The following is a 13,293-nucleotide window of genomic DNA, read 5'->3' as shown; positions in this document are numbered from 1 at the left end:
CATATATATTTAAATACGCACGAAAACTCTATATAAAATATTCACACAACACAGAAATATTATATAAAACAGAATACACTTATAAACTACAGAATATACATAGAGACACGTCTTAGCCGACTCACGACTTGATTTAATCTCCCTCTATGTACTTGATACCACTATCTATCTCCAGACCCTGGAAGTGGTGCCATCTAGATATATATATATATATATATAAGAAAATTAAAAAAACCAAAAATTTTATGATAAATAGATAACTCTGTATATTATGTGATTCTAAAATATTTTATTATTTATTATTATATTTTTAATACAAACATTACCCTAATGTGTTTATTATTAAAAGTATAATTGTTTTGTTAGGTTATAATTATTATGATTTAATTGAGTACTATTTATTATAGTTATGTTCGTCTGATACATAATTTTTATAAAATATAGAATAAACATAAAATTCTTACTAAAATTAAAATCATGGAATTTGTATTATTTATTATATGTTTAAATTTATATGAAAATTTCCCTTATTATATTTTTTAAACAAATTAAAATTGTAATATTGTCATTGGATCCATGAAATAAATATCAATTTTTTTTTTAATTTGAATTATTAGGTAAAATGGTGAGCTTTAATTGCAAACTATGTGAATGTAAATTTAATGATCCAAATGCTAAAGAGATGCATATGAAAGGTAGAAGACACAGACTTTCTTACAAGAAAAAAGTTGATCCCAGTTTAATAGTTGAATTAAAACCCAGTTGGTTTGAAACTCGTAGGATGCAAAAAGACAATAAGAATTCTCATGAAGGTGCTAGAGTTAGAGATGACAGGTAATGTTAATTTTCATTTTCATTCTCAAATTTGTGTAATCTTTCAAAATAAAGTTTGTTTTATATGATGTCCATCATTGGTTGAATGATGGAAGTTTCTAATTCAGAGATTTTATATACTGTGATGATATAAATAGATGACGAGTCTGATTGAAGTATAGAACCCAAAAAAAACAAGTATTTTGTTTTTCGTGGCCTATACTTTATAGTTTGAAGTCATAGTTTATCTGACGATTTAGTTGTTAAAATTAGCATATCAAAATATGCAAAATAAATAATTAGGGTTTTAAATTATAATTATTTTAAGTTATTGTGTTTTAAATTATAGATTTTAGTACTTTTATTATAATAACAGAAATTAAAAAAAATCTGAATTGAACTTTTTTAAATAATTGATAATTAAAGTTTAGTTTGAGAATATATTTATTCCTTCTTGTGTAAAGTTGAGTTACTGTTTCTTTTTTTGTTAATATATCCATTTATTTTAATTTAAGAAGTAATTTTCTGATATTTAAATACAAATATGATGTCATATATTTATGTTATTTTAAGCGCTCAATGGACCAACAGGTCTGAGTGCACGGGCATTATGTCCACCTCGATAATAACTAAACTTATTTTAAAATAATTTCAGATATTAAACTTATGATTAATGTTAAATTAAAAAAATAAATTAATAATTGTTATTAGACTTATGTATACAGAATGTAAAAAATTTAACTGATGACCCTTAGAAATAATTTTATTTTTATAATAAATATAAACTTTAAATTTATTTCAGTTCTTTCTAAAAATAAATTTCATTTATTATGATTTTATTAATTAACATTATTTAACAAAAAAAATTGGTGATTGTGTTCTTAATAATTAAAATTTTATATCAAACGTTATATTATTATGTAATAATATATAACATAAAATTATTATATTTATATCAGAAATATGCATAATTGATTAATTTTCTCATTAAAACACATGTAAAATTGTTTAATAAATATCACTTTGATGATGAATATTTAGATGACGAGTCTGAAAATAAGTATAAATTAATTCAAAATTATTTTTTATTTAAATTATTTATACTATATTTTATTGAAGTCATAATTTATACTGAGTTATGTTAACAAAAGCTAGGAACTGTTAAAATTTAATTTATTATTTTACTGTTTGCAATAGTATTTACTTTAAATTTAATGGTTACTTATTAGACCAAACTTTTGGGTTGATCGTTTCATGGAAATGGATGATCGGTATTCATGGGATGATCGAAGACGATATCAGGAAGAAGTTGAGTATTATGATTGGTGTAGAACTGTTGGTCCTAGAGGGTTAGGTATGGGTCCACCACCTCTTTTTGGTCCACCAGCAATGATGAATGCTCGTCCACCTCCACCTCACATGGTATGCTTGTTAAGTATTATAGGTTTTTAAATACTTTTAAATACATTTAATTTTTTTAATTCAAATTATATTTTTTTTACAGGTTAAATTTGGCATGAGACCACAAATACATAATTCAATGCGTCGCTATGATACTGTAGATGACAAGCATATTATGGCAAAACATTCCAGTCTTTTCCCTAAGCAAACATCTTTAAAAACATTACAAAAAGCGATTTCAGACACTGAAAAAGCATTAAAACTGGTTGCTGAAGATTTAACAAATACAAGTAAAGATTCTAATTATGTACAATTATTAATAAATTAAATAATATTTTAATTTTAGAAACTTCAGAGAATGATAATGATACTCAAGATTCTGAAAATCTAGAGACTACTAATAAAGAATCACCTGGAAAAAAACTTCCGACTTCTAAAGAGGATGGTCGAGATGGATCAATGTATATTCTTTTTACTTAATTATAAAATTCTTAAGTTTTTGTAATATTTAACATTTATTTTTAAGGTTTACTTTCACTAATGAAAAAGATGATACAAAACTACAAAAAGTTATGACTGGTTCAATGCGTGTAGGAGCTCTTTCAAAAGGTTTACTTCTAATTAATGAAAATGAAGTAGATTTGGTCATAGTATGTTCAACACATCCTACCATACCATTATTAAATTCTATTACTGCTGTTCTACCAGATAAATTAAAGGTAATATCTGAATGTTTCACTTGAATAAGCAAGTTAGTATTAATATCAATTGTACTATTATTAGATAGTTGCTAAAGATGATGCATATACTGTGAATAAATATGAAACTGAAGCTAAACTGACTGTTGAAATAGTTTTAGAAGAGGAGAAATTTGTTGTGAATGTTTTATTTACTTCGCCAATAGTAAGAGAAGCCATTTTAAATGCTGCCGAAGGAGGTAAGTACACTGTTGCAAGTTAATTTAAATTATGTTTTTAAAAATGTGCTTTTTTAGTTAATCATTAGGCATGATGGCCTATTTTGTGATGAGATATATTGAGTATATGTTATAGTAGTAAAAATATTACAACAAAAGTTCTTTAATTATTCTAATATCAAAGTAAGGGTTTTTGACCATAAAAACTGGAGTAAATAAAATGCATTTACTGTACACATATATATTCACATTTACACATATAATTGAACGAGTTTTGGAAAGTTAAATTAACAATTTTATTTGAATCATGTGTTATTCTTAATTTTTCTCCTTTTTATTTTGACTTAATTTTTTTAGTTGAATCTTTTAAACAATTATTTATAATTAACTATTTCTTAAATTCTTCCTTGTTTAGTACTTATATTTAATATTTTATTTTTAACATTTAAAATTAACATTCAATGTTTCAAATTCATCAATTTTTCTCTAACTAGTTAAAAAGTCTGAGTGTTTATTTATAAGAAGGTACATTTTTAAAGGCTAAAACTACATTTTTAGTCTGAATAATTTATGAAAATGTGTTATTGATTACATGATTTTAGCTTTTTACTATATATCTAAACAAAAGTTTATTTTTCAAAAAAGGTGATTTTTCTGTAGTTATTATCAAATAAATTCCTTCACTTATGTAAAAAAAAATCAAGAAATTATATTTGATGTTAAAACAGTTGGTGGTTCTTGTTAATTATTTATAATTTTTTTTATTGTAATTATTACTGAATATACAAATAGTACAGTTTTTGTATGTACAGAGTACGTATTATAAATGCAAGTATGAGTTGTACCCACTGATGCTACATCTTACTTTATGTATTCAAATACTTGTAACTCTTAAAGTATTTATCGTAAAGTGCTTATCAACAATTCATCAATTTTTTGTAAAAAAGAAGTTAAAATAAAATAAATAGCCTTAATGAAAATTTGAAAAAATTAATTATTATTTTTTTGTTCTTCTGCAGTATTTAATCTAATGATTGGTTTGCAGCAACTTCCATGTTCTCTATAACTACCTTCCTCTTCAACTCTTGCTATGAATTATATTCTTGATCTTCTATTATATGACTTATGTATTGCAATCTTAGTCTTCCTTTATGATTTTTGTTGTTAGAGACAATAATAAAAAATGTGCTTTTAAAATATTTCTAACTTGTAAAAATTATCTAATAAAAAAAAAATAATAATGTGAAATATTCCCTGAAACAAAAGTTATAAGGACATCAAAACTTGGCGGGACATCTGTTAAATTAAAAGTATTTTTTTACTATTAAATTATTAGATTATAGTTAATTTAATGATGCTAGAAATTATTTTGTGCCTTAATACCATAACCGATTAAAACAAAAAATTGGTTAATAACAGTTTTTATGTAAAATAAAGGTATTACCAAGTAATGGTTTACAAATAATTAACAAATATATTAATTATAAGTTTGTGTGTATATATTTTTACATATAATGTGATATAAGTAATGATGTGAGTACAGTGATAAAATGAAGTTACTTCTTACATGTAGATTATGTTAAAAGAACTTATAACATGATTATTAAACATGTGCACTTTTATATTTTAAATGCTTGTATTAAACAGTATTTATTTTATTTTAATGGTCAAACACTCTTTGGGAAATACTATACTGAGAATTTTTTTTTTTTGGGGTTTTATTGTAGAAAGCGAACAGACGGAACCAGTGGCCATTGTGCCTGGCGAACACGTTTTGGACAAGTCAAAATGTTTGGAAGCATTGGCTGCTATCAGGCATGCCAAATGGTTTCAGGTTTGCCTATTTATTTATTACTTTCCAGCTTAGCGACCAGTTTGTCATATTTGCCATAAGCAAATATGATATAATTTTTTTTTTTTTTTTTTTTACTAGATTTAAAATAATAAGATATTATTAGTAGAACATAGTTATTTGTATGTATTTAATAACTTTATTTAATATACTTAATTGTTTATACTTGAAAAGTACACTGCTGTATAATCGTGTGCTTTGCGGGGCACCTGAATAATGCTACTTACAACAATAGGGTGGTGTCCCTATAATGCACGAATGTACAAAAGAGATGGATGTGTGCAGTGTGTGTTTGTGGTTTTTGTTATGGTGTGATGTTAATTATCATAACATACTGCTATCAATTAGAAATAAAGAAAATATACTATAAACATATTCCATAAATAAGCAATCTAATTTTTATGCAAGATATATTAGTTATTTTTATTTTGTAAAATTCATGCTTTATTTCTTATTACAATAATTTGAATCAAATGTTGAATTAAAATATTTAAGCACACATCCTTGGTGGTTCGGTATAAACTTTTTTTTCCTGATTTTAAGAATAACCGAATGTACAAGGCTGGAAAGTACAAAAAATATGCATATACTTACAGTTGCATTTATCTCAAATCATGTTTCTATATATTTGAATATAAATATTAATATAAAAGTATTCTATATTTTAAATATTTAGCAATTTCAACAAATAGTGAATAAGGTTCTCAAATAAATATCGTTGAATTATCATTGTATTTTATTATTAAAGTGTATCCCTTAAAACTGTGGAGTAATTTGTATAACTTAAAGATTAATTTTGCATTTAAATAAATAGTTGTATCAAAGATAGAATTATAAAAACAAAAATTATGTAATTTATTTAAATATTTTAAAAAATGTCTTCTCGATAATTCTTAATTAGTTATGGATGCACTTTTTTAATGTTAAAATTACTTGATATAGAATATTAACTCTTTGATTACTGCATTTTAGATTTTCAAAATTATAAATTATATATTTTTTTATTATATAATGGTGTTATAAGTAATATTAATTAAATGTTTAAGCTTATGGGTCAAGAGTATAAATTCAAAACTAATTTTATAGATAATAATTATTACTCTAAATTTAAAACACAATTTTTCAAATTGCAACTATTATCAAACCAAAAATCAAATTTACATACATTTTAAGGTTAATATATTGAACTTATCATTTTTAGATGGGGGGATTTTAAATAAAATAATAAATGATAAGGAAGGAATATTGACATTAGGTTCTTAGGAATTAATTTTTTTTTATTAATTAAATTTTTAATGTATATAAATGAATAGCAGTATAAATAAAATAAACTAATCAAATTTACTTTATTTACTACTGATAGGGTCCCTTAGCCATTCTTATTAGTATCTTGAAATTTATGTTAATTTCATTAATATTGCATACAAGTTTCTAAGAAAAACAAATTTTATGAGATAATTATTTGTAATGTTCCAACAATTAAATTTTCATTCAGGAACTAATTCCTTATAAATCAATCTGAATATTGAACTAGTATAATTAAATATCACCTTAAATTTTTTGAATAATGTTTAAGAAATGTTTTACCTGAAAATGATAAAAGTTAATTTTTGGTTAGAGATTGATTAAATAATTGGATTATTGAGTTTGGGTTTGGTCAATTCAACCAATTAAGGTTGGTAACCATTACTAATAATTATTTTATGTTAATAACCAACTCGATCATTTTTATTTTTATGGTCCCATTTTTTATTAATTCGTTTTCATGTGAATCATATTTATTGACATTTATAATATAAAGCATAAACAATTTTTTAAAACTTTTGTTCATTTATGCTTTATATTATGAATGTCAATAAATATGATTCACATGAGAGCGAATTAATAATTAGGTTATTTTTTACTTTTGATTATTTTATGACTAAAAGTTCAATATCCAAAATTTTAGTTGAATTTTGAATGACTTTTTATTAACTTCATTTGTGGAGTTCTTTTAATTTTTATAATTTCACTCAATTGGTTAAGATAATATTTCATAAAAGTTTCTATGATAGATTGGATTGAGTCATTACCTACATTTTATATCATCCTAATTGTGTTTTTAATGAATAAATCAGTGATACATATAGACCATGGCATTCTGTGATCTGTAGAACTCTTAAATCTATCTTATTTTATTATTAAAAATAAATAATTTAACTATAATTAAACCATAGCAGTATTTGAAGATTTATCGTTCTATTTTTACTGACCATTTTTTAATTGATATACTTTAAATTTATTTTATTAAATTATTTGCAGGCTAGATTAGCAACTATAGCTAATGGACCATTGATTATTCGTATTTTAAAAGATTTCATCAAAAGAGAACTTCAGTGGAAACCATTTACGTCATGGGTTAGTAACTTATTATAATTTATTCATGGATTTTAAAATAATATTTTTGTTAATAAAATACAGATAATCTATAGTATATACTACTTACTACAGTAAATTTTTGAATCACTAATTGGAACAAAAGACAAATTAGATTATTTTAGTAAAATTTGTTATCTTTTTATCTTGATGATTAATTTTTTTTTTTGAAATTGTATTAAAATGACATTAAACACATTCAAGTGTACTATAGCTAACTAACATAATTTATTTAACTATTTAAAGGTTTTTATTGAATTAGTTGATACTATGTTAAAAAAATATGAAGTTTTTATTAATTACTTTAGATTATCTGGGTAGAAAATATTTGTATACACTGAGTATTACGTAAATGATGGGTAAAAATATTCTTACAAACTAAGTACTGTGTAAAGATATGTTCAAATACCAAGTAATATATATGTAAATAAATGCTTATAAACGAAAAGTGTTTAAAACTTGAGTTATTTAAAAAAAGTAAGTTATTTAGGTTTTACAAGGAAAAATCAAGTACTTGAAGTCAAAGTTTCAGTTAAAAATGTTACTAACTGAGTACTAGTTAAAACTCGAGTTTTAAATAGAAGGCTGGTTACCTGTAATATTCCTACTAATTAATTACTATTAAGTATTGTAATTCTATCAAAGTAAATATTGTTTTTATTTAATATGTTATATTTTACATTCAAAACATTTTTTTTAGTATGAAGTTGATCAGATCAAATTATTCATTTAATTAATATTATAAATTTAATTAAAATTTATAAAAATTGAGCCTTATCAAGTGCTCATTTTTAAATCTAATTGCGGGTTAAAACTTATTTAATGGTTATCATTATTATTATTTTTTATACCACTTTTTAATTAAGCCCATTAAGAGTCATGCTGTCTCCCTAAAGGAGTAGGTTTCTTAACCATTAATACTCTGTAGTGGGTGATTAGTTTGTCGTGAGAGGGATGGCAACACTAATATTTGAACTGATCCCTCGTTCGTCAAATAAAGACGCCCATGATTGAGTTTTGATACAGTGCACACTTCTGTGTCACTGACTCCATACCATCTCTAATGATTATTACTAATAATTTATTATCAATTAATAGAGAATACTTATTTGAAAAATAGTATATGTATTCATTATTTCAAAACAAAAAACTAAAATTTGTAGTTAGTGGCTTATTCTAATAAGTGATTTATTTGTTTTAAGCATAAATTTGTTAATAAACAATTTAAATAACTGATAACTTGTGGTTAATATTATTTCAAATTTAAAATATTAATTTAAAACTATAAAATGTTTAATTCAAATTCAAAAAAATGACTAGAAATCAGTATGTATTTAGTTCTGATGATGATAACATTATTCCCAAAAAACATACTTTCATTTTTTTTATTAATTCTTGTGGTTTTTTAAGATACATATATATATATATTTATATTTATATTTTTATATCTTTTAGTTTTTAATTAATATTTTATTAAACTATTTTAAAATGAATCAGTATATAACATATATATCTGATACACTTTGTATGTACAAATTTAATAACATATTAATCTGAAAGAAAAAATTTATGTAACTAAAAAAAAAAGCCTTTACTCTTAAGATTTCTTTATTTATTGTATTTTAAATATTTTCTACAGATGTTGGAATTATCTGTTGAACGTATTTTAAGCAGTGCTTTTCCACTTAATTCACCAAATGCAGCTGGTGGATTAAGTCCTGCTGAATCTTTAAGGCGTTTCTTTGAAGCTATTGCAAGTGGTGCATTGTTACCAGGTGCTACTGGAATTCATTTGGTGGATCCATGTGAAAAAGACCCTGTTGATGCTTTGGCTCCATTAACAGTGCAAGAACGTGAAGATATAACTATGTCAGCTCAGGTAAAATAAATGTTAAAAGTACTATGTTTATATTATTATTTACCCTTAGTACTATGATAATCTATTTTAAGGCAATTGTTAATAATTTGTGTTATTTGAATTTCTATTATATGATTCTTCATCAATTTGTATTTTTTTAGTAAATATATGTTCAGAAAAAAAAGCAATGATGAAATTCTCATTAAACCTAGCTCACTCTGATAATTGTTTGATGTGAATGACCTTTCTGAGCTCATTTTCTATTTTATTAATTTAACTATTTATTAGTATAAATTGAAAAAAAAAGTATTGTTATTTTACCATGATGAAATACTTATTTAAACCTAGCTCACTCTGATAATCTCTTGAGTTGATGAACATGTGTATTTTTTCTGAATTCAAGCAATTTTTACCTAATGTATTTTTTTTTTTTTATTTAACTACTTTTCAGTTTTTGTTAAATCTATAAATGATTATAGATATTATTCAATTAATTATTTATTGTATCTAGCTAAAGATTATAATTTTAAATATGTAATTTCATAAATTCTATGCATTTAATATTTGTCAAGTTCTCAAATATGATCAATTCTTTAACACAATATTTAAAAAAATTGTTTGGATTTCAATGTTGTTGGTTGAATGCAGAATTTTTGATATTTTTTTAACAATGATGTCAAAAAATAAGTATCACAATATAAAAGAAAAATTTAATAATTTTAATATATATTATTTTATTAACTTAATACTATGTCTAATACAGAAGACAAGTGAAAAACCACTGTACCAAGCAATTTAAATAAATACATAAATTCATGTTATCTTCTAAATTGGCTGATTGGGTTTACACCAACCAACTAGACAACCTTAATATTAAATAGCCATGAAGTCAACATTTCATTTCTAATAAAATATTATTTAACTTTAGGTAGCGTCTTACTATGATATAATTTTGGCTATCTTCATTTGGATAATAGTACTTGGTCAGAATTATATAATCTTAGCTTTCATCTAAATTATAATTCATGAAAAACTGTTACTAAGATATTTTGTAGTTTATTTTAAGTTTTAGTGGAGGTTTTTACATTATAATTTAAGTCAAGTTCTATGATGTTTTTATTTTTTGGCATTATTTAGTACTAGTTAATTTTTGGATATGTTTTGTACATATTTTTTTGATTATTATTCAAAACATCTTATATATTTTTTAGAATGTGTTACGTTTATTGGCATTCCGGCAAGTTAATAAAGTATTAGGAATGGAATTGTTACCTATCAAACAATCACGATATACTCGCAAACGTCGACGTGAAGGATCTACTGGGGAAGGAAATGAGGCAGAAGATGGTATTACATATTTGATTATTAATTTTCAAATCATAAACTGAATAAATGCATGTGTCTTTCTTCTAGGTGACAATAAGAAAAAAGATAAAAAAGACGATATCACTGACTCTATTACTAATCCAAGTGTTGAAATTAAAAGTGAAGATACTTCAAATGGTGTTGGAGAAACAGATATGGACACTGAAAAAGTTGATGTTAAATAATGAACTCTATAAAAACTAGTCTTGTAAATTTATCTATTCTATTTGTAATCATAACGAATTTTTAATTTAATATCTATATAAAAAAATGTATTCAGATATTTGACTATTCTTTTCCAATGTGACAATTTACATGATTTTAAGTGCTTGTTAATTTGTATTACTTTGGTTTGCATTTTGTAATAATGCATGTAAAAATAGAGTTTTTGTATTTACACTATTTTTGTTATAATTTTATTCTTGGTATTTCGTTCTGTTTTTTTTTATAGTACACTTGAGTGATGGAGTAATATATTTATATATATTTTAGTGTTTAAAAACTGTTTATTTATCTTAAAAATATGACAATTATTAAATTGTTTGATGAATCCAAAGCTCATAGGGTAATTAAATATATTGTCCTTAGTTATTTCATATAAGTTAATACATTAATATTAAGTTAATTTTAATTTTATAAATTAATGTACATTTGCAACACTCTTGAAATTGTTTTGATGATTTTACACAGATACAGTATGTTTTGTTAAGTATAATACACATTATTTACTTGTTAACAATGGAATTTTCTTCAAAATGAACAGAATAAATTTTCATTTATTTATTTTTATTAACAATTTAAAGTATTAAGTATTACAAAAGAGAAACCACTTTATAAAGTTTAGAATGTATGGAAGCTATTCAACAAAAGATATTTTAGGTACAAAGGGTACAATAATTTCTCCAGTGGGACATAATTGTGTTAAACTAGTTGCAAAAAAGAATACAATGATTCAGCTTTGGCATATCTACTTTGAACAATACTGTGTACAAATAACTGAAACATTTTTTCGGGTAAAAATATGGTGATATACGATAATGATAATATCAAAAATTACACTTAGGCGCTCTTTTCAATGCAGTGTGTATTATTTGATAATCTCGATATAATAATAGTGAGTTATAAACTATCATTTAAATTTAATGTGGTTTTTTTCTTTGAATACATATTTTTAATTTATTGAATACAATACTCTGTATATTAAATTTTATCTTTTTTTTCTTTTATTTATACTAAATAGAACTATTTAAAGGGAAAAAATATCCCAAAAGCATTTTTTATAGTATAATATTAGTCTTATTGTACATTATTCAATAATTAAAACAATGAAGTTTTCACTTTTAAAATTGATAACAAAAGGTTGAAAAATACGCGTAATAGAAATTTACAAAATGAAGATCATTGTATAACAAGTGGACAAGTTGATCATCTTTACAATAGTAAATTAGTTATAATATAAATTTAACAATCACAGTAGACGTCCAGTCTGTTGATGAGCGATGAATACCTATTTAATAGAAAATAGGTAAGCATATTCTCGTGACACAATTATTTAGATAATATACATAGTATAAAAAATACATTTAATTGAACAATGAAATTCATCTGAAAGGTTATTTAACCTATCGCCTTTGCCCAAATTACTGTTAATGCTGCCACGGTGACTATATGCATATGTTTTGGACACGCCGATGACATAGCCACTTTATTTTTGGAACTTTTACCAAATGGTATGTCACCCTGTAGTTCTGTAAAATAAAATAGTATTAGTTACGTTTGATACATGGACATTGTTAATATAATTGTTAATAGAGGATTTTAAATTTAATTTCAAGTATGCTGTCTAGATTACATTTGCACGAGTCTCTGTAGTAAACCGAATAAGCAATCTAACAAAGTGGCGTAGTTATGGTTTGGATGTACACAAGAAAAACTTACTATCCAATCCAGATAAAAAAATTGTATCTTTATCATGTAAATGACTTTATTCTGGGGATCTATCTTTATCAACGCACTCCACTGAACTAATACACGACATGTCAGTTGTAAACAAATGCACACCTTTTCAATTCGAAACAGTTTAGATAAGAAATCAATGGCAGCAACTCGTTGCCGAGTTAAAAATAAAGCATTGATTTATGTAGTTTCGTTTACTAGGATTCAGTGCTGGATTAAGTGCTTTAATAATCAACCGATTTAATTAATTTCTGAACGGTCATAATTGTGAAATCAAGGATGTGCCCAATGGGGAGGCTAAGTGTAAAACCTTTAATTGTGAAAATAATTACATGTTTAAATAATTACAATTTGCAATAGGTAATTAAATTTATTTTATCAACTATTCAAAATAAAAAAAAAAAAAAATGTTGCGTGCCTCACTAAATTTGCCCTAAACATTCAATATACTAAGATAGTTTTTAAAAACTACTTTGATAAATATATTGTCAATTGTGTAACGTAAAAATTAAAATAGGTTGTTTTAAAATGTTATAGTTTAGAGTTTCGAATGAAAGTTAAAATGTTAGTATCAGGATTTCATAAGAATAGATACAATTTGAATATTGGTGGCCATTTAAAAATTGTTTGCGAGACATTGGACGCCTTGAGACACCTTGGCACATTATCGCATACGATAGTCTTTATAAGCTCCTGGTGCTAGATTTATATATTTTT

General features: G+C 24.0%; 2 protein-coding genes across 3 annotated transcripts in view; one reads left to right on the top strand and one right to left on the bottom strand.

The window, feature by feature from the left end:
* The window catches only part of LOC126896759 (zinc finger RNA-binding protein), a 23,341-nt gene extending 12,319 nt beyond the window's left edge, over positions 1–11,022 (top strand). Inside the window, exons 9-19 of the mRNA XM_050669810.1 lie at positions 618–834; positions 2,043–2,235; positions 2,318–2,504; positions 2,561–2,675; positions 2,741–2,933; positions 2,998–3,151; positions 4,858–4,964; positions 7,284–7,379; positions 9,037–9,276; positions 10,467–10,602; positions 10,669–11,022. Of these exons, the coding sequence (XP_050525767.1) occupies positions 618–834; positions 2,043–2,235; positions 2,318–2,504; positions 2,561–2,675; positions 2,741–2,933; positions 2,998–3,151; positions 4,858–4,964; positions 7,284–7,379; positions 9,037–9,276; positions 10,467–10,602; positions 10,669–10,805 (1,775 nt within the window). The 3' untranslated portion in view covers positions 10,806–11,022. The remainder of the gene's footprint in view (positions 1–617; positions 835–2,042; positions 2,236–2,317; positions 2,505–2,560; positions 2,676–2,740; positions 2,934–2,997; positions 3,152–4,857; positions 4,965–7,283; positions 7,380–9,036; positions 9,277–10,466; positions 10,603–10,668) is intronic.
* Positions 10,923–13,293, bottom strand: part of LOC126896771 (lachesin-like) — a 107,408-nt gene continuing 105,037 nt past the window's right edge. Inside the window, exons 8-9 of one of the 2 annotated variants that reach the window (XR_007701932.1) lie at positions 12,186–12,368; positions 10,923–12,127 (exon numbers count right to left, since the gene is read on the bottom strand). Coding sequence is in view for 1 of the 2 variants with exons in the window: in XM_050669840.1 (XP_050525797.1) it covers positions 12,238–12,368 (131 nt within the window). In the remaining variant the exon portion in view is untranslated. Of the gene's footprint in view, positions 12,369–13,293 lie in introns of both variants that reach the window. The other variant, XM_050669840.1, reaches the window with a different exon arrangement.

This window comes from Daktulosphaira vitifoliae, unplaced genomic scaffold, assembly GCF_025091365.1.
Source record: "Daktulosphaira vitifoliae isolate Bord-2020 unplaced genomic scaffold, ASM2509136v1 Scaffold_1, whole genome shotgun sequence".
Lineage (NCBI taxonomy): Eukaryota > Metazoa > Arthropoda > Insecta > Hemiptera > Phylloxeridae > Daktulosphaira > Daktulosphaira vitifoliae.
The sequence above is the reverse complement of the archived record's forward strand: the minus strand, read 5'-3'. Positions and strand labels throughout refer to the sequence as shown.